Source organism: Nerophis lumbriciformis, linkage group LG01 (assembly GCF_033978685.3).
Source record: "Nerophis lumbriciformis linkage group LG01, RoL_Nlum_v2.1, whole genome shotgun sequence".
In the NCBI taxonomy this organism is placed as follows: Eukaryota; Metazoa; Chordata; class Actinopteri; order Syngnathiformes; family Syngnathidae; genus Nerophis; species Nerophis lumbriciformis.
The window spans coordinates 63,647,270-63,670,108 of NC_084548.2; the positions used below are offsets into that span (position 1 = coordinate 63,647,270).

General features: G+C 40.0%; 1 protein-coding gene across 2 annotated transcripts; it reads left to right on the top strand.

Moving 5' to 3' along the window:
* The first annotated feature begins 202 nt into the window (after positions 1-202).
* vgll4a (vestigial-like family member 4a) lies at positions 203-22,059 on the top strand. 2 transcript variants are annotated; one of them, XM_061923941.2, is made up of 6 exons: positions 203-392; positions 789-1,141; positions 15,309-15,447; positions 15,547-15,760; positions 15,858-15,972; positions 17,510-22,059. In XM_061923941.2, the coding sequence occupies exons 2-6, from the start codon at positions 856-858 to the stop codon at positions 17,704-17,706; spliced, it is 951 nt and encodes a 316-aa protein (XP_061779925.1). In that variant the 5' UTR covers positions 203-392; positions 789-855; the 3' UTR covers positions 17,707-22,059. The 2 variants fall into 2 exon arrangements, with proteins under 2 accessions (XP_061779925.1, XP_061779915.1); XM_061923931.2 differs by having other exon boundaries at positions 211-392; positions 15,306-15,447; positions 17,510-22,058.
* The last annotated feature ends 780 nt before the right edge of the window (positions 22,060-22,839 follow it).

Sequence of the window (22,839 nt, forward strand, 5' to 3'; positions counted from 1 at the left end):
GTTAATGATTATTTGCATTAAAAAAAAAAAAGTTTATCAGTTTGAACATCAAATATGTTGTCTTTGTAGCATATTCAACTGAATATGGATTGAAAAGGATTTGCAAATCATTGTATTCCGTTTATATTTACATCTAACACAATTTCCCAACTCATATGGAAACGGGGTTTGTATATCAAAGTTCATAAATGGCAGTTAGTAATGTAGTTTTGAGGAGATTGCAGTGCAGTGTTTCGTCCAGCAGGGCACTTTAGAGTCTTTGTCCACACTGACAAATAAACACACCGTTGGGTTAAAATAGCGTGTTCTTGTAAAGCGCCCACTTGTGTAAAAGTTCCACTAAGGGTTCGAGCTACTTTTGCCGGACGCCGTGGACGCGCCGCAGCTTACATGTAAGTTATTTTTTTGTTTTTTTTGCGTGTATTCGCATGAAACAACACAATGTTGACGACTAGCTAGCGGCTAGTTTGTTAGCGCGCTAGCTAAAGTTGGCTAACTAGTGTGACTCTTGTACAACTTGTGAAACCAGCTAACTGATATTGTTTAAGTATATTATTCTTATAGTAGCAACACGTTGACCTCTGAAATTTGTACCCTGGTAATATAATAAGTGAATATAAGAACATTAGCGTCAGTCAGTTAGCTTAGCATGTGTTCGTAGGACGTCTCAAAGCGTTCACTCCGCCGACGTCAAGCCAACGTCAGCAACTTGTCTTAAAGTGCTTTAAAGTAGTGTTCTAAGATCTTTATACTCTACTAATTGATTCATAGAATGTCACCTTTTTCAGGACATACGTTTATCTTCGCCGCTGTTGCCTGCTAGCGTCCATGTTAGCAGCTAGCACGTTGGCGTAAATGCTGTTGCCTGCAATGGACCTGTTGGACCCTCAGTACCTGGACAAGGTGAACAATAAGGTAACTGCAATGGACCTGTTGGACCCTCAGTACCTGGACAAGGTGACCAATAAGGTGCCTACAATGGACCTGTTGGACCCTCAGTACCTGGACAAGGTGAACAATAAAGTGCCTACAATGGACCTGTTGGACCCTCAGTACCTGGACCAGGTACCTACAATGGGCCTGTTGAACCCTCAGTACCTGGACAAGGTGAACAATAACATCGGGAGACTTCACTATGGAGGTGATATTCTCAATCTTTCAAACCTCTGTGTGACTACTTATTTGTTAGACCAGGGGTAGGGAACCTATGGCTATAGAGCAGGGGTCGGCAACCCAAAATGTTGAAAGAGCCATATTGGACCAAAAATACAAAAACAAATCTGTCTGGAGCCGCAAAAAATTAAAAGCCATATTACATACAGATCAGTGACGTGCAGGAAAGAAAATGTAAAAAGAAAAACAAATATATTAAATTGTTAAATGTATCCAGTGATTATACTATAAAGTTATCCATTTAACTTCACCAGTTTTAGATTATTTTTATTCAAAATCGCTGAATTTTCACATTTGCCGTTCAAATACTGAGAAGAGACGGTGCGGTGAACAGCAGCCAGTCGAGGCACGTCACTCATTGCCTCAACATGGATTGCGGACTCGGCTAACTGCTGGTCTGCTGTGCAGTGAGACCGTATTGCTATATGAACTATATTATACATTTCCATAGTTTAGTTAGCTGAGGTATATAATGTACAGTGTATTTTGTCAACAACTGTATGTGTGTAACGTATTTCTTGTGCTGAGCGATCATAAAACGGCTGCAAAAGACGCACTGGCTGAGGCTCGCCTCCTGCACCCCCGCCGTAGAATGCACGGCAACCCCTGACGAGAGTGTTATATCAACTAAAGCCCACACTTAAACTTTCCACGTGCAAGATTGAATCTATTTAAAAAAGTTATTTCATAAGAAGCCAAAAAGTGCAAAAACAATAATGTTCGTGTTGGAGGAGTTGTGAATGACTGCAGGGCCACAACATTAGGTACACCTGCAGATTGCAGGTGTACCTAATTCACAACTCCTCCAACACGAACATTATTGCTTTTGCACTTTTTGGCTTCTTATTAAATAACTTTTGTAACCTATTTTCATGGGCTTTCCTCTTTGTGATGTTAAGTTCCTGTTATGCGCTGTTATACAGTATATGCCTTGAGCTCTTATTTTGAAGGCGCTAAGAGCGGAATTTTGACACGTTGGAGTGGAGCGGAAGTTTTTGAAAGAAGGTAAATAAAGTGGTCCTCGTGTAAACTGGAGCCTCCGTGTTTGTTATTTTGTAGTTTCATACAGTATAGGCGACATTTATAAACCCTCGGTTACACTTTTTTAAATAGATTCAATCTTGCACGTGGAAAGTTTAAGTGAGGGCTTTAGTTGATATAACACTCGCGTCAGGGGGTTCATTAATCAGCACAACAGCGGCGCATTTATAAGTAAAGGTAAGACCATAATAACGTTTTTTTATTAAATGTGCTTTTTTTGTGTGCTACAGTTTGTATGTGTAAAGTTAAAGTTAAGTTGAAGTACCAATGATTGTCACACACACACTAGGTGTAATGACATTTGTCCTCTGCATTTGATCCATCCCCTTGTTCACCCCCTGGGAGGTGAGGGGAGCAGTGGGCAGGAGCGGCGCCGCGCCCGGGAATCATTTTTGGTGATTTAACCCCCAATTCCAACCCTTGATGCTGAGTGCCAAGCAGGGAAGAATGCTGGTATGAGCTTTTAAACATAACCCGTTAACTGCTGCCAATCAAATGGTGAATAAGATACTCTGTAGGGTTCATATGTTTGTAAATCTGACTGATGAAGTCAGTGCCTCACCAGCAATCAACCTCACCGCATGTCACTGATACAGATAGTGTGTCATGAGATATAAATTGAATTAAGAGGACTTAAAGGAAACTAAATGACCTCAAATATAGCTACAAATGAGGCATAATGATGCAATATGTACATATAGCTAGCCTAAATAGGATGTTAGCATCGATTAGCTTGCAGTCATGCAGTGACCAAATATGTCTGATTAGCACTCCACACAAGTCAATAACATCAACAAAACTCACCTTTCATGCTCAACGTTAAAAGTTTGGTGGACAAAATGAGACCGAAAAAGAAGTGGCATAAAACACGTCCTAGAAAGTCGAAGAAAGTTATACATGTAAACCAGGGGTGCTCATTACGTCGATCGCGAGCTACCGGTCGATCTCGGAGGGATTGTCAGTCGATCACCAGCCAGGCATTAAAAAAATAGTCCTAAAAATGAGCGATCATAAATCTTCACTATGACGTCACTTTTGTCACTTGATTGACATTCACGGCACCCGAGGGTCTTCTGAGATGACGCTGGCTGCTGCCAGCTCATTAAAATTACCGACTGGAAGGCGAGAAACACTTTATTTCAACAGACTGGCGCCGTACCTGTCGTCAAAACTCCAAAGACCGACTGCATAGTTGCACAGTTGCGCTAACAAAATAAGAGTCTCAGAAAGCTGGCGTGCACAAGCTAGCAAGCTACGGAGTTTGCCGACAATGTATTTCTTGTAAAGTGTATACAAAGGAGTACGGAAGCTGGACAAATAAGATGCCAAAAACCAACCACTTTAATGTGGTATTGGACAGAAAGGAGGACTTTTTTTCTCCTCCATTCGAAAATGCGGACGTTATCCGCAACACTGTCTGATTCTAATCAATGCAAGTCATCAGAATCAGGTAATACACCAACTTATATTCTTGTCTTCATGAAAGAAAGGAATCTATATGTGTTAAACATGCTTGTATTATCTTTAAACACCTTTAATTTATTAACAATATTAACTATGTGTTAAACATGCTTGTATTATCTTTAAACACCTTTAATTTATTAACAATATTAACTATATGTGTTAAACATGCTTGTATTATCTTTTAACACCTTTAACTTATTAACAATATTAACTATATGTGTTAAACATACTTGTATTATCATTAAACTCCTTTAACTTGTTAACAATATTAACTATATGTGTTAAACATGCTTGTATTATATTTAAACACCTTTAAGTTGTTAACAATATTAACTATATGTATGAAACATTCTTGTATTATCATTAAACACCTTTAATTTATTAACAATATTAACTATGTGTTAAACATGCTTGTATTATCATTAAACACCTTTAACTTGTTAACAACATTAACTATATGTGTTAAAAATGCTTGCATTATCATTAAACACCTTTAACTTGTTAACAAAAACATATATTTCATAAATAAGTAAATATAAATTATATATATGAATGAGGTAGATCCCCACGACTGCAGAAAAAGTGTGAGCACCCCTGATGTAAACAAACTACGGTGAGTTCAAGGACCGCCAAAATTAGTAGGACAAAACGGCGCTCGCCAAATACTCGAATCAGTGAAGCATGTTTAATACAAACAGTGTGCTTTGTAACAATTAGGGAGGCTTGTGTCATGTTTGTCCTCCTACAGAAACCATATTAAAACAAAAAATAGATTTTTTTCCCCCTCATCTTTTTCCAGTTTTCATACATTTTTTAAAAAGCTCCAGAGAGCCACTTGAGCGGCGCTAAAGAGCCGCATGCGGCTCTAGAGCCGCGCGTTGCCGACCCCTGCTCGAGAGCCAGATGTGGCTCTTTTGATGACTGCATCTGGCTCTCAGATAAATCCTAGCTGACATTGCTTAAAGGCCTACTGAAACCCACTACTACCGACCACACAGTCTGATAGTTTATATATCAATGATGAAATCTTAACATTGCAACACATGCCAATATGGCCGGGTTAACTTATAAAGTGCAATTTTAAATTTCCCGGGAAACTTCCGGTTGAAAACGGCTAGGTATGATGACGTTTGCACGTGACGTTGATGGTTGAAACGGAAGTATTCGGTCACCATTGTATCCAATACAAAAAGGTCTGTTTACATTAGGGATGTCCCGATCCAGGTTTTTGCACTTCCGATCCGATATTGTTTTTGCATTTCCGATCCGATACCGATACTGACCGATACCGATACTGACCGATACTGGCCTATCCGAGCATGTATTAAAGTTTAAAGTTATTTAGCCTACTTAGTTGTCAGAATCATGTTGAAAAGGGTTTTAATACTCTTGATAACAACTAGCCAGCTGAATTAGGGGAGTTTGAATAATACACAATGGTTGGTAACAAGAAACTGACCTGTTTATTCAAGGATAAACACAAAATAGACAAAATGATACATGACAAACAGAAATGGCATCATTGAAACTAGGGCTGGGCGATATGGCCTTTTTTTAATATTGCGATATTTTAAGGCCATATTGCGATACACAATATATATCTCGATATTTTGCCTTAGCCTTGAATGAACACTTGATGCACATAATCACAGCAGTATGATGATTCTATGTGTTTTGATTGATTGATTGAGACTTTTATTAGTAGGTTGCACGGTGAAGTACATATTCCGTACAATTGACCACTAAATGGTAGCACCCGAATAAGTTTTTCAACTTGTTTAAGTCGGGGTCCACTTAAATTGATTCATGATACAGATATATACTATCAGATATATACTATCATCATAATACAGTCATCACACAAGATAATCACATTGAATTATTTACATTATTTATAATCCAGGGTGTGGAGGGGGGCGCCGGATGTAAGTGTCAAAAAGACAGCCAAAAGAGTTTGATATGAGAATAAATCTAAAGTTAAAATATAGGGTAGAAATGCACCCATTTGCAGGAAATGTAGTCTTGATTTTCAAAATTTTCTTTCAAGGCTTGCATGTCTACATTAAAACATTCTTCTTCATACTGCATTAATATATGCTACTTTTAAACTTTCATGCAGAGAAGGAAATCACAACTAAAAAAATGACTAATTTTTTCATACGGTGTTGATGTGGAAATTTTTTCCTCTGCATTTTGATGGTGTGGGCGTGTGGCACCGAATGGAGATGAGCGTCTCGACAGACGTCACAGTATTTGAACAATGATGACGAAAACTGTTTTCTCTGTCGTGTCCGTGTGTCGAAAATTGTTATGCGTTTATTTTTTTATTTGATTTTGTGCGTGGCATAGATTTGCTATGCGCAGAGGACGCTTAAACAGTGCGCAATTGCACAAGCGAGCACCTTAGAGGGAGCGTTGCTCGCACAAGCGAGCACCTTAGAGGGAGCGTTGCTCGCACGGCTGCGCTAGCATCACAGCTAACGTTAGCCATGCTGCTACCTCTCTGCTCGGGGAGGACGTATACGTATGTGACGTATGACGTGACAGTATGTGACGTGTGTAAAAAGGTGCACTTGCTGTCTGTGAGAAGGAGACACAGGAAAGAGTGAGAAGAGCCTGTCGTGTAATGCCAGCAGCTAAAAGCAACTGCGTGAGAATCCACAGACCTGTGGATGTGTTGAAGGTGTGCTGGAAAATGCGGAACGGAAATTACGGAGCAGCAGAAAAGTGGAATGTATTATTTAAATCGGTGTGTTGGAAAACACGGACCGGAGTTTTTTTTTTAAACTGGATCTGGATCGGCATTTCCCCATGCCTTGCCGATACGCAATTTTTGGCAAATATCGGCAGCCGATCCGATCCAAATATCGGATCGGGACATACCTAGTTTACATCGCAAAATTCCACAGTATTCTGGACATCTGTGTTGGTGAATCTTTTGCAATTTGGAGACTGCAAAGAACAAACCTGTAGGTGGGATCGGTGTATTAGCGTCTGGCTACAGCAACACAACCAGGAGGACTTTGAGTTGGCTAGCAGACGCTATCCGACGCTAGCCGCCGACCGCACCGATGATCGGGTGAAGTCCTTCGTCGCGCTGTCGATCGCTGGAACGCAGGTGAGCACCGGTGTTGATGAGCAAATGAGAGCTGGCTAGGTGGAGAGCTTTTTTTTTATCATAGCTCTGTCAAGTCCCGTAGCTAAGTTAGCTTCAATGGCGTCGTTAGCAACAGCATTGCTAGGCTTTGTCAGGCGGTACATCATTAACCGTGTAGTTACAGGTCCATGGTTTAATAGTATTGTTGATAATCTGTCTATCCTTCCAGTCAGGGGTTTATTTCTTTTGTTTCTATCTGCATTTAAGCACGATGCTATCACGTTAGCTCCGTAGCTAAAGTGCTTCACCGATGTATTTTCGTGGAGATAAAAGTCACTGTGAATGTCCATTTCATGTTCTCGACTCTCATTTTCAAGAGGATATAGTATCCGAGGTGGTTTAAAATACAAATCCGTGATCCACAATAGAAAAAGGAGAGAGTGTAGAATCCAATGAGCCCTTGTACCTAAATTACGGTCAGAGCGAAAAAAGATATGTCCTGCACTGCCCTCTAGTCCTTCACTCTCACGTTCCTCATCCACAAGTCTTTCATCCTGGCTCAAATTAATGGGTTAATCGTCGCTTTCTCGGTCCGAATCGCTCTCGCTGCTTGTGTAAACAATATGGAAATGTGAGGAAACTTTAAAATTGTGACGTCAAGCTACTTCCGGTACAGGTACGGCTTTTTTTTATCAGCGACCAAAAGTTGCGAACTTTATCGTCGTCGTTCTATACTAAATCCTTTCAGCAAAAATATGGCAATATCGCGAAATGATCAAGTATGACACATAGAATGGATCTGCTATCCCCGTTTAAATAAAAAAATGTCATTTCAGTAGGCCTTTAACACCATAAGTAATGAATAATTCCGCTGGTAATCACAGTGTTAAAAGTAACCATGTATCAATCAGACTACAAAGCCATCAGCAAAACCATGCAGCACCAGAAGTCGCGTTAATGGTAAGAAGCATTTTATTTATTATTGGTTACCTTCAGAATAACTGTTATTAAAAAGAAAAAGAGACTTATTATACTGTATTTTTCGGAGTATAAGTCGCTCCAGAGTATAAGTTGCACCGGCCAAAAATGCATAATAAAGAAGGAAAAAACATGTATAAGTCGCATTTTTGGGGGAAATTTATTTGATAAAACCCAACACCAAGAATAGACATTTGAAAGGCAATTTAAAATAAATAAAGAATAGTAAACAACAGGCTGAATAAGTGTACGTTATATGACGCATAAATAACCAACTGAGAACGTGTCTGATATGTTAACGTAACAATTTATGGTAAGAGTCATTCTAATAACTATAACATATAGAACATGCTATACGTTTACCAAACAATCTTTCACTCCTAATCGCTAAATCCGATGAAATCTTATACGTCTAGTCTCTTACGTGAATGAGCTAAATAATATTATTTGATATTTTACGGTAATGTGTTAATAATTTCACACAAGTCGCTCCTGAGTATAAGTCGCACCCCCGGCCAAACTATGAAAAAAACTGCGACTTATAGTCCGAAAAATACGGTATTCTAAAAATGTTGGTCTTACTTAAAAATGCCCGCATTTAGTTGTATTCAGTGTTAAAGAATATTATATGGCTCTCACGGAAATACATTTTAAAATATTTGGCTTTCATGGCTCTCACCCAAAAAGGTTCCCGACCTCTGTGTTAGACAGTTGTTTTGATCTGACAGGGCAGCACGGTGGAACAGGGGTTAGTGCATGTGCCTCACAATACAAAGGTCCTGAGCAACGCTCCCTGTATGGTGCGCGCCTGCGCAATTACGCACTGCTCAGACGTCCTCTGCGCACTGCAAATTACCGGTAATGCCGCGCAGAAAATCAAAAATCCCATCTGAACTTTAAACAAAATAAACACATTACAATTTATTCTGTATGATTTTGCAATGCAACTCTGTGAGTGACCGGTGACAACAAGAGTGGCCCCAATGAATAAAACAATCTTTGTCAACACAGTTCAATTATCGTCTGTCGAGACACTTTACGGACAGGAATTCCATCAATCACTTTATTGAGCAAAACTGTTTGTAACCACATCAAAAACATGAGTAATGGTAATGGTAATTTTCTGCCATACAAACCAGGCTCAAACCAACGTTGTCATCCGTCGTTTCAACAGAAGCCGCTCGCTCTGTCTCACCTGCACCAACACACGCACTCATGGCACTTAGCCAGTGCTGCGTTTATGGCCACACAAAAAGTCGGACAACCCCAACGCCACACAATGTGTAAATGACAGGTTGTAACACTCTGACTGCTCAATCAGATGTGTGCTTATTTTACTGCCATTTATTAAGAATGTTAATCTAAGGATATTATTCATGAAATATTGTCACTAGAGTTCATAAATGCTAATAAAAAGATGTATTTTACAGACAGAAAGTTACAGGAACTAAATGTAATCTCTGAAAGGGGTAACATTTCTTTTAAAGGCAGGACCCGTAGCCAGACATACAATACTAGCACATAGGTCATGAAAAACATGTTTTTTTTGTTATTGTCAAATAAATTTCCCCCAAAAGAGCGACTTATACTCGAGTGCGACGTATAATGTTTTTTTCCTTCTTATGCATTTTCGGCCGGTGCGACGTACACTCCGGAGCGATTTGTAATCCGAAAAATACGGTATGTCTCCCGGCTGGCCTGGGAATGCCTCGGGATCCCCCGGGAGGAGCTGGATGAAGTGGCTGGGGAGAGGGAAGTCTGATAAGCGGAAGAAAATGGATGGATGGGTGGAATAAACACGGAAATCATAAACATTCCAGGAAATCATTATCATTCAAAGTCAAGGCTAACAATTGTTACTGCAGGTGAAACTACGAATTTATAATTTCTATGACTCTGTTTACTTCCGCTGTACCCTAGAACAGGAAGTGGAGCGGGAAACGGTCGCCTGTGATTGGCTGTTGTCATGGACATGTTTGATCAAAGTACCGTATTTTCCGCACTATAAGGCGCACCGAATTATAAGGCGGACCTTCAATAAATGGCATATTTCAAAACTTTGTTCATATATAAGGCGCACCGGATTATAAGGCGCACCTATGCCTCCATTAGATAAAGCTGCGCTAAAGGGAATGTCAACAAAACAGTTAGATAGGTCAGTCAAACTTTATTAATAGATTACAAACCAGCGTTCTGACAACTCTGTTCACTCCCAAAATGAATAAACAGCTGTTTTATTATTTTCCCGAAGGTAAAGTCAATGACGTGGTGTGCTGTTTATCACAACAGCAAGGTATAACATGTAGCGCAACATTTATATCACATAGTGGAGGGGAACTTTTCCCTGATTCAATAAACACGTAAAAAACAGTGATACTGTTATGGTAAATCAAACGTTAGTGCAATCACAATATAGTAACACTCGAAATAGTGCAGAGCAATAACAATATCAATAACTCAACGTTGCTGAAACGTTAATGTCACACAACACAACACACAAAATAAACATGTAAAGCTCACTTAATGAAGTTATTCCTCATCCACGAATCCCTCGAATTCTTCTTCTTCAGTGTCCGAATTAAACACCATTGATTCGTTAATGTTAAATTCTCTCGCTGCTGCTCTATTCCCGTGTTGTATTGCGTGACTGATCGTCTTAAGTTTAAACTCTGCGTCGTAAGCGTGTCTCTTAATAGGAGCCATTTTTGGGTTAGAAGCGCTTCTTCTACGGGGGGAAATGAACTCGGCGGTTCCTTACCGAAGAAGAAAAACTTCTTTTTCTACGGGGGAAAATGAAGTTGGCGGCTGCTTACCGTAGAAGAAGAAGCGCTTCTTCTTCTATGGGGGAAAAAGAAGTTGGCGGCTGTTTACCGTAGTTGCGAGACCTAAACTTTATGAAAATGAAGTTTAGGTTTGTTGTGGCTCAATATTGGTCCATATACAGTATAAGGTGCACCAGATTATAAGGCGCACTGTCAACTTTTGAGAAAATTGGAGGTTCAGCGGGATCCACCTGACATCCCGATCATTGATCGTATCATCAACCAGCTCTACTCAGGACGACAGTCCGCTTTCAGGCAGACTTAAGGTCAAGTCTCAGACCTCTTTGGTCCAGTTGCGGGCCCAATGCCCTGCGTTGACAGTTGACCAACCACTTGACCACTTGTTCTGGCCCAGCAAGTGACCTAGAGTTTGTTTTAATGACACCGCTTAGGGCGGTCATTTTTGTCCTCGTAAAACAAAGTGGTCCGGTTGCTAGGCTGGTACGGTTTGGTCTGGATATGCCTGCACGTGTGAAGGTCGTCAGAACCAACGCAGCAAAACAGTTTTGATGACAGCAAGTAACCAAGTAAAGAAGGGCAGCTGAGAGCAAATCATCCCCAAAGAGTAGAATAATTCAACTTCCTAAGCGTGTGTTGCCTGCTGCACATCTCCAGGAACTTTTTCATGCACTTTGTTGCTTCTCAGCTGCTAAAAACATGCCACCATGGAAAAAAGTGGTGAAGACATGTGATTTGACCTGATTGGACAACGAACACACTTTATGCATATGATGAACTGCTAACCATTATGTCAACTATTGATATTTAGTATTGTAGTTGACCATATTGTCAACTATTGATATTTAGTATTTAGTGGACCATAAGTGTTATTCTGCTGACCATGATGTCAACAATTAATATTTAGTATTGTAGTGAACCATAAGTGTTATTTTGCTGACCATGTCAACTATTGATATTTAGTATTGCATACCTGCCAACTACTCCGGTTTTCCCGTAATTAGTACGGTTTTCATCAACTTATTCCGGGTTACGGTTGCAGTGATAAAAAATACGTTTTTTCATTAATTAAATTTTTTTTTTTTTTTTTTAAGTTTTATTCACGAAATCGCGTAACAACAATGACAATCGACACTGCTTCCCGTAACTTCCTATCGAGCCATTCCGAATGCCACGCGCGAGGCTATTTATAGCACCGCTGCCAAGCACGAGGCACCAGTTGCCATTGTTTCCAAACGAGCGAACGATCATGGAATCAGCCGGAGAAAAATCGCAAACGAGTCTTAAACCGAAAAGAAAACTGCAGTCATTCCGTGAAGAATATTCAAAAGCCTATCCGGGAATAATTATCCGTTCCACAAAGGGTGAAAACTACGCGAATTGCACCTTGTGCAGACAAGATTTTTCGATCGGACACGGAGGAATTAGCGATGTAAAAGACCACGTTGGGACAAAAAAACACAAGTCTAATGCCGTTGCTAGCGATACAAGTGGAAAACTTTCAACGTTTTTCGTCGCCCAAACAGATTCTTTGGATGTGATAAATGCCGAAGTTTTATTTACGGAGGCAATAATTGAGCAAACAAAAAGGTAATGACACCAATGTTATCTATTGGAATTGTTTAGTACTGTTATACTGTTAAAAGTGTTTATACTATTTATGCTTTCAAGTCCAAGTTGAAGAAATCTTGTTAAATGTTGACAGCATAACTACCAAAATACAGAAGTATGTCCTTAATATTTTTGCAGTGCTATTTCTGTTGAAAAGTTAAAATGATTACATTAGAGATGTGATGTGCCACTTTTCAAGTGTCTGATGGCTTAAATTAATTTTCATAAATTTTTCGTATTTTGAATTCTTTTGAAAGGCTTACAAAAAAAGTACATTTGAATTGTAATTCCATGCTATTGACAGGACTATTAATTTTAATGAAGTTAGCTTATCATGTTTACAGTATGATAATTGTGATAGAAATGTGAATTTTAGGCACAGAATATTTTTTACAATTGAACAAGGCAGTAGATTATACAAGCTTGGACAGAAAGTTAATAATGACACCAATTTTTTTTTAATGGAATTGTTTAGTACTGTTTTACCATTTGTTTACTGTAAAAAGTGTTTATACTGTTTATACTTTCAATTAACAAATTGGAGTCTTGTGAAAGGTTGACAGGATAACTGGCATTAACTGTCAAAATAATTTCAAACTATTGAAGTTAGCTTACAGAATAAACATGTCAATCAACCCATATGATTTTTTCTGTAATATTTTTGTTTTGAAAAGTCACTGTGACTGATAGAAAAGTGATGGTTTTAGCAACATTTTAACCTAATAATCTATTGATATTTAGTATTGTAGTGGACCCTAAGTGTTATTCTGTTGACCATGATGTCAACTATTGATATTTAATATTGTAGCGGACCATATGTGTTATTCTGCTGACCATGATGTCAGCTATTGATATTTAGTATTGTAGAGGACCATAAGTGTTGTTCTGCTGACCATGATGTCAACTATTGATATTTAGTATTGTAGTGGACCATAAGTGTTAATAATAATAATAATAATAATAATACATTTTATTTAGTATAGCGCTTTTCAGAGCACTCAGACGCTTTACAGGATAAAAAATTTAAATATGAAACAGTTTAAAGTAATAATATAAAATACAGGAAATATAAATGCTGGCCCTACTATGGACTGGACTCTCACTACTATGTTAGATCCACTAAGGACTGTTCTTCCACAATATTATGTCACTCGACATCCATTGCTTTCGGTCTCCCCTAGAGAGAGGGGGTTACCCACATATGCGGTTTCTCATAGTCATTCACATCGACATCCCTTATGTGGGCTCTGTACCAAGGATGTCGTTGTGGCTTGTACAGCCCTTTGAGACTTTTGTGATTTAGGGCTATATAAATAAACATTGATTGATTGATTGATACATTGTAAAATACATAATAATACAGGACAATTACAAGACAGGACATTACAAGACACAGATCACTAATCACAGGTTAAAATCAGATCTGAATAGGTGTGTTTTGAGAAGGCTTTTGAAGGTGGGAAGGTCTGGGCAGTCACGGATGGGTTTGGGAAGAGTGTTCAAGAGGGTGGGAGCAGCGATGGAGAAGGCTCTGTCACCCCAGGTCCGGAGCTTGGTTCTGAGTGGTGGGGAGAGGAGGTTGGCATCAGAGGAGCGGAGGCTGCGTGAAGGTGTATGGCAGGTTGGTGAGGTAGCAGGGGGCCTGGTTGTGGAGGGCTTTGTGGGTGAGGAGGAGGATTTTAAAGTGGATCCGGTGAGGAACGGGGAGCCAGTGGAGTTTCTGGAGGACTGGGGTGATGTGCTCACGGGAGCGGGTGTGGGTGTTTTTGAATGTATTGGAGTTTATTGAGAATTTTGCAAGATGAGCCGTAGAGGATGCTGTTACAGTAGTCAAGTCTGGAGGTGATGAAGGCATGGATCAGGGTTTCAGCGACAGAAGGAGAGGGATGGACCGAGACGGGCAATATTTTTGAGGTGGAAGAAAGCAGTTCTTGTAATGTGGTTGACATGGTGTTGAAAAGAGAGGTTATTGTCCAGAATGACTCCGAGGTTGCGGATGTGAGTGGATGGGGACAGAGTGGAGTTGTCGACGTAGAGGTGGAAGTTGTGAGGGATTTGGGGCCGATGATGAGCATGTCAAAGATGTATAGCTGGACATCATCTGCGTAGCAGTGGAATTGGAGGTGATGGCGGCGGATGATGTTACCGAGGGGGAGCATGTACAAGATGAAGAGAAGTGGACCAAGCACTGAACCCTGGGGGACACCTTGTGACAGAGGGGCAGTGGAGGAGGTGCAGTTGTTTATACTGATGTATTGTCTGTTTGTGAGGTATGACCTTAACCAGGAGAGGGCAAAGCCGGTGATGTTGAGGGATGATTCCAGGCGGGAAAGGAGGATGGTGTGGCTGACGGTGTCAAAAGCTACTGTGAGGTCAATGAGATTATTATTATTATTAAGGAGTGTTATTCTGCTGACTATGATATCAACTATTAATATTTAGTATTGTAGTGGACCATAAGTGTTATTCTGCTGACCGTGATGTCAACTATTGATATTTAATATTGTAGTGGACCCTACGTATTATTCTGCTGACCATGATGTCAACTATTGATATTTAGTGGACCATAATTGTTATTCTGCGCCTTCTCCTTCCCAACAGAAGAGTCCAGCGCCAATTCCAACATGAGCACACCACCTCGTCTGTGTCCAACTATTGATATTTAGTATTGTAGTGGACCCTCTGTTATTCTGCTGACCATGATGTCAACTATTGATATTTAGTATTGTAACGGACCATAAGTGTTATTCTGATGACCATGATGTCAACTATTAATATTTAGTATTGTAGCGGACCATAAGTATTATTCTGCAGACCATGATGTCAACTGTTGATATTTAGTAGACCATAAGTGTTATTCTGCTGACCGTGATGTCAACTATTGATATTTAGTATTGTAACGGACCACAAGTGTTATTCTGCAGACCATGTTGTCAACTATTGATATTTAGTATTGTAGTGGCCCATAAGTGTTATTCTGATGACTATTATGTCAACTATTGATATTTAGTGGACAATAAGTGTTATTCTGAGGACCATGATGTCAACTATTGATATTTAGTATTGTAGTGGACCTTAAGTGTTATTCTGATGACCATGATGTCAATTATTGATATTTAGTTGACCATAAGTGTAATTCTGCGCCTTCTCCTTCCCAACAGAAGAGTCCAGCTCCATGTCCAACATGAGCGCACCGCCCCCTCTGTGTCCAAGCAAACGGAAGTACGGCGATGAACAAAAGGACCAAATCAATTGTGATGACGACCACATGAACAAAATGAGCAGATTGTTTGCAACTCATCTGTAAGTTGAGTCAACACTCACTGAGTTGACGTCAACATTTAGATATGACGGAGCAGGTCTGCAGGTGTCAAAGGTCACCTTCTTCTTGTCCTTGCCAAGGTCCCGCCCTTCTGCTGGAGACAAGCGCAATGAGCACTGGAACACAAGCCACAGTCCTGTGGAGCACATTGGTGCTTCCGCCAACGGTCTCCATGGCAACCGTCTGTATGCTTCCATTTCTGGCTATGCTGTGGACCAGCCTCTGGCCCTGACCAAAAACAGCATTGACAGCACGGTTGGAGGCGGAGAGAGGTCTGTTGTTGAACGGCAGCAGGTACGACACACATGTCCACCTGCGTTATTGACCACATACATACTTTGGTCATTAGGGACAAAGCTTGTAATACTTTTCTTTTTGTTTCCATCTGTAGAATCGCCCGTCTGTCATCACTTGTGCTCCTGCAAGCAACCGCAATTGTAACCTGTCTCACTGCCACATGAACGGCTGCTCTCCGAGCCCACCCGACGATGGAAGGAAGAACAATGGTGAACATTCTCCTTGGAAATATCGCCTAGACAGAAGATGACACAAATAATAGTGCAATAAATGATCATTAGAAGATTATATAAATAATAGTGCAATAAATGATCATTAGAAGATTATATAAATAATAGTGCAATAAATGATCAACATTAGAAGATTATACAAATAATAGTTCAATAAATGATATGTATTAGGAGATTATATAAATAATAATGCAATAAATGATCAACATTAGAAGATTATACAAATTAGAGTGCAATAAATGATTAACATTAGAAGATCATACATATAAAAGTGCAATAAATGATTTACATTACAAGATTATACAAATAATAGTGCAATAAATGATCAACATTAGAAGATTATACAAATAGTGCAATAAATGATCAGTATTAGATGATTATACAAATAAAAAATGATCAGTATTAGAATATTATACAAATAAAAGTGCAATAAATGATCAACATTAAAATATACAAAAAATAGTGTAATAAATGATCATCATTAGAAGATTATACGAATAATACTGCAATAAATGATCAACATTAGAAGATTATACAAATAATAGTGAAATAAATGATCATCATTAGAAGATCATACAAATATTAGTGCAATAAATTATCAGTATTCGGAGATTATACAAATAATAGTGCAATAAATTATCAACATTAGAAGATCATATAAATAATAGTGCAATATATGATCAACATTAGAAGATTATACAAATAATAGTGCAATAAATGATCAACATTAGAAGATTATACAAATAGTGCAATAAATGATCAGTATTAGAAGATTATACAAATAAGTAACAAATTATCAAACATTGAACCGTTATTATTCCAATTGACATTGCAGATATAATATTTGTGGTCAAAAAAACGGTTTGCTTTGATAGGAAGTTGGGTGTTGTGTATTTCACCACAAGGTGTCACACTTACCTTGTGCATGTGATGTTGTATATGTCAACAAAACATTCATTCACAATCTTCTGAGGAACTTGTATCATGTTCTCTCACACCCCCTCCAGAAAGAAGTGGTGTATCATTTATGAGATAACTTACGGTTGTCTGTCTGGACCACCACAGTTTGTATCATGTTCTCTCATACCCCCTCCAGAAAGAAGTGGTGTATCATTTATGAGATGACTTACGGTTGTCTGTCTGGACCACCACAGTTTGTATCATGTTTTCTCCCACCCCCTCCAGAAATAAGTGGTGTATCATTTATGAGATGACTTACGGTTGTTTGTCTGGAGTCGACTACCACAGTTTGTATCATGTTTTCTCATACCCCCCCCCAGAAAGAAGTGGTGTATCATTTATGAGATGACTTACGGTTGTCTGTCTGGACCACCACAGTTTGTATCATGTTTTCTCCCACCCCCTCCAGAAATAAGTGGTGTATCATTTATGAGATGACTTAAGGTTGTTTGTCTGGACTACCACAGTTTGTATCATGTTTTCTCATACCCCCTCCAGAAATAAGTGGTGTATCATTTATGAGATGACTTACGGTTCTTTGTCTGGACCACCACAGTTTGCGATCCTGTGATCGAGGAGCACTTCCGTCGCAGCCTTGGCAAAAACTACAAAGAAGCCGAGGTGGCGGCCGACTCGATGTCCAACTCGGTGTCCATCACAGGCTCAGTGGACGATCACTTTGCTAAGGCGCTGGGAGACACCTGGCTCCAATTAAAGGCCAAAGGTCATCAGGCCCCAGAAGAGGATCCATAAGGTGAACAAATGTTCCAATCACTTTTATGTCCACTGGTGTTGGTTGCCATGAACAATCGGAGACATGTGGCCTTCTGGACTTTGATTGCCTTCTGACAAGAATGGTCCACAGTTTTAGCTGAACAATCATAAATACATACATGTATTTTTGTACTGTTAATGACGACAACACCACAACAATGTTTTATTAGAGAGCTGTTTGTTTCAGGGCTGACTTTCAGACTCCAATCGGATTCTTAGATTGAACTCAAATCTATGGCGTTTGTTTTTTTTTAAGAGCAGTTATTGGCCATCCCCACAAAGATGACATCTTTGCGCTTTTTCCTCCTCAGAGAAAAAAGGCTGAAATATTGAATAGTTTAGTTGGAAGCCCAAGCTGGTGTTTGAACATCCTCCCATCATCACACTCGCTGTACGAAGGATGAAGTGATTCAATATTCAACCAACAATTCTACTTTGTTTTCTCGCATAGACACAGAAAGTCCTTCACTTTTTCCATCAGCTTGCAAGTCTCACATTTCTGTTTTGGCTGAATGCATGCCATCTTTATTGCTCATTCTTCAGTCATATCTTCCCTGCCGATTATACTCACTTCTATCAGTTTAATGGCTGTGAGGAAATATTAAATTTTCACAAAATGCAATCAAGACGTTCTAGAAGAACTGGATTCACTCCTGTTAACTGAAACGTTAGCGTTAACTGAAACGTTGGCAATAACTCCAAAGTTGGAGAAGCCGGCAATAACTCAAACGTTAGCCTGTAGCTCCAATGTTGGCTATAACTCAAACGTTAGTGGTTACTCAAACATTAGCAGTAACTCCAACTTTGGCGAAGTTAGCGATAACTCCAAGATTGCTGATCACTCGAAAGTTGCCAGCGTTGGCGATAACTCCAACGTTACCGGTAACACAAAAATTGGTGAAGTTGGCGATAACACCAACATTAGCGGTAACTCCGTTAGCAGAAACTCCAATGTTAGCGATAACTCCATTAGCGGTAACTCCAATGTTGGCGATCACTGCGAAGGTGGCGATAACTCAATACGTTAGCGTTAACACCAATGTTGGCGATAATTCCGACGATGGGGAAGCTGGCAATAACTCCAATGTTAGCGGTAACACCAACATTGGTGAAGTTGCCGATAACTCCAATGTAGTGTTAAATAACTCCAATGTAGTGTTAAATCAACATTAGCGGTAACTCCAATGTAGCGGTAAATCAACATTAGCGGTAACTCCAATGTAGCGGTAAATAAACATTAGCGGTAACTCCAACATTACCAGTAACGCCAACGTTGGTGAAGTTGGTGATAACGCCAATGTAGCGGTAAATCAACATTAGCGGTAACTCCAATGTAGCGGTAAATCAATATTAGCGGTAACTCCAATATAGCGGTAAATCAACATTAGCGGTAACTCCAATATAGCGATAAATCAACATTAGCGGTAACTCCAATGTAACGGTAAATCAACATTAGCGGTAACTCCAATGTAGCGGTAAATCAACATTAGCGGTAACTCCAACGTTAGCGGTAACTCCAAAGTTAGCGGTAACACCAACGTTGACGTTGGTGATAACTCCAATGTAGCGGTAAATCAACATTAGCAGTAACTCCAATGTAGCGGTAACTCCAACGTTAGCGATAACTCCAACGTTAGCGGTAACTACAACGTTAGCGGTAACATCATCGTTGAAGTTGGTGATAACTCCAATGCAGCGGTAAATCAACATTAGCAGTAACTCCAATGTAGCGGTAATTCAAAATTAGCGGTAACTCCAATGTAGCGGTGAATCAACATTAGCGGTAACTCCAATGTAACGGTAAATCAACATTAGCGGTAACTCCAATGTAGCGGTAAATCAACATTAGCGGTAACTCCAACGTTAGCGGTAACTCCAAAGTTAGCGGTAACACCAACGTTGACGTTGGTGATAACTCCAATGTAGCGGTAAATCAACATTAGCAGTAACTCCAATGTAGCGGTAACTCCAACGTTAGCGATAACTCCAAAGTTAGCGGTAACTACAACGTTAGCGGTAACATCATCGTTGAAGTTGGTGATAACTCCAATGCAGCGGTAAATCAACATTAGCAGTAACTCCAATGTAGCGGTAAATCAAAATTAGCGGTAACTCCAATGTAGCGGTGAATCAACATTAGCGGTAACTCCAATGTAGCGGTGAATCAACATTAGCGGTAACTCCAATATAGCGGTAAATCAACATTAGCGGTAACTCCATCGTTGGTGAAGTTGGTGATAACTCTTATGTAGCGGTAAATCAACATTAGCGGTAACTCCAATGTAGCGGTAAATCAATATTAGCGGTAACTCCAATGTAGCAGTAAATCATCATTAGCGATAACGCCAATGTAGCGGTAAATCAACATTAGCGGTAACACCAATGTTAGCGGTAACTCCAACATTGGTGAAGTTGGTGATAACTCCAATGTAGCGGTAAATCAACATTCGCGGTAACTCCAATGTAGCGGTAAATCAATATTAGCGGTAACTCCAATGTAGCGGTAAATCAATATTAGCGGTAACTCCAACGTTTGCGGTAACTCAACGTTGGCAGTAACACCAACGTTAGCGGTAACGCCAACATTGGTGAAGTTGGTGATAACTCCAATGTAGCGGTAAATCAACATTCGCGGTAACTCCAATATAGCGATAAATCAACATTAGCGGTAACTCCAATATAGCGGTAAATCAACATTATCGGTAACTCCAACGTTTGCGGTAACTCAACGTTAGCAGTAACACCAACGTTGAAGTTGGTGATAACTCCAATGTAGCGGTAAATCAACATTAGCGGTAACTCCAATGTTATAACTCTATGTTGCCGAAATATAAAGGATAGCCTTGAAGTGGAAAGCATGTTTCAAATAGCTGGATTCTATCAAACTTTGCTCTTAATGAAATATTTACTCAGAATGTATTTGTATGTAACAAAATACTCACTGCTGGTACAGTTGTACTCCATATATATTTTTTCTATCTGGTTGCCATTTTGGCGCGGAGTTCTTCAAAGCACAGCCTCTGGAAAGGTTGTCCAAGGCAGGTTGCAAGGCAACATTGCGATAAATGCTATTTCTTCACCCGCGACTGAACGACTTTCTGTTCGCTTTGAATATTCCCAGCACGCTGGATTCTTTTCATCTCGTCTTTGACGCGTCTACAAAAGGCAGTCCGGTGTTTATTTGCAAGTGTGGTGTGACACAACTAGGAGATGTGGTCCACCTAGTTTTTTTGTATACCTTCAGAATAGTCTGTGATAACCTTAGTTTCTAAACTCTGATTGCTAGAATTCCACCTAGCAACCGCCTTTACTTTCCTATTGGTTCAGCTGTTACACGCTTTCCTGTCTTCATATTTGATTGTACTCCTACGTGACCATCATTGCGCCGAGCGGAATGATCATATTATGTATTTGTTTGTATTTCGAGTAGCGTACTCACATGTAGCGTGGACGTTTCTTATCTAGCCATGCATTTACACCTGGATGACGTGATGAGCGTGCAGGAACACATCTGGACCTCAGCCGAGTGTCAAAGGTCTGCGTTTATTGACTTGTTTGACACAAGCTCGCATGTGTGATGATATTATTTAATTGCTCAGAGATGTGTCACCCTCATGATGATACGTTTGTACACTTGGCTCCGTATTTCTCTGGAAGAAAAAATGCCACTGTTTTATAAAGAATGTCTTCCAAATAAACAGAAAACCTCACTTGTGGATTACTTCCTTGAAACAACGAACCGTCTTCAAGCTGACCTTTCTATCGTTACGGTAAGAGCCTCTGATGAAGAGCCTGCTCCTGCTTGTGTAACAGCACTTCATGCAGCAAATGATTTGACGTTACCTACCTCAAGACAGAAAAGCACTCAGACATGCTCTTCTAAACTGATTTCATGTTTCGACACTGCACCAATCTTTTGACGGACACGTTGGAGCTTAAAGCAAAGAGGTAACCATAGAACTTAATGGGACATGTAGAATGTTTCATTGACTAAACATGCTAAATTAACAAGCTTCCATAACTATTACTGTCTTTTTAAAGGGGAACATTATCACCAGACCTATGTAAGCGTCAATATATACCTTGATGTTGCAGAAAAAAGACCATATATTTTTTTAACCGATTTCCAAACTCTAAATGGGTGAATTTTGGCGAATTAAACGCCTTTCTAATATTCGCTCTCGGAGAGATGACGTGAAGCAATCCGCCATTTTCTCAAACACCGAGTCAAATCAGCTCTGTTATTTTCCGTTTTTTCGACTGTTTTCCGTACCTTGGAGACATCATGCCTCGTCGGTGTGTTGTCGGAGGGTGTAACAACACAAACAGGGACGGATTCAAGTTGCACCAGTGGCCCAAAGATGCGAAAGTGGCAAGAAATTGGACGTTTGTTCCGCACACTTTACCGACGAAAGCTATGCTACGACAGAGATGGCAAGAATGTGTGGATATCCTGCGACACTCAAAGCAAATGCATTTCCAACGATAAAGTCAAAGAAATCTGCCGCCAGACCCCCATTGAATCTGCCGGAGTGTGAGCAATTCAGGGACAAAGGACCTCGCTAGCACGGCAAGCAATGGCAGCAGTTTGTTCCCGCAGACGAGCGAGCTAAACCCCCTATCGACCCTAGCTTCCCTGGCCTGCTGACATCAACTCCAAAACTGGACAGATCAGCTTTCAGGAAAAGAGCGCGGTCATGAGGGTATGTCTACAGAATATATTAATTGATGAAAATTGGGCTGTCTGCACTCTCAAAGTGCATGTTGTTGCCAAATGTATTACATATGCTGTAAACCTAGTTCATAGTTGTTAGTTTCCTTTAATGCCAAACAAACACATACCAATCGTTGGTTAGAAGGCGATCGCCGAATTCGTCCTCGCTTTCTCCCGTGTCGCTGGCTGTTGTGTCGTTTTCGTCGGTTTCGCTTGCATACGGTTCAAACCGATATGGCTCAATAGCTTCAGTTTCTTCTTCAATTTGGTTTTCGCTACCTGCCTCCACACTACAACCATCCGTTTCAATACATGCGTAATCTGTTGAATTGCTTAAGCCGCTGAAATCCGAGTCTGAATCCGAGCTAATGTTGCTATAGCTTGCTGTTCTTTCCGCC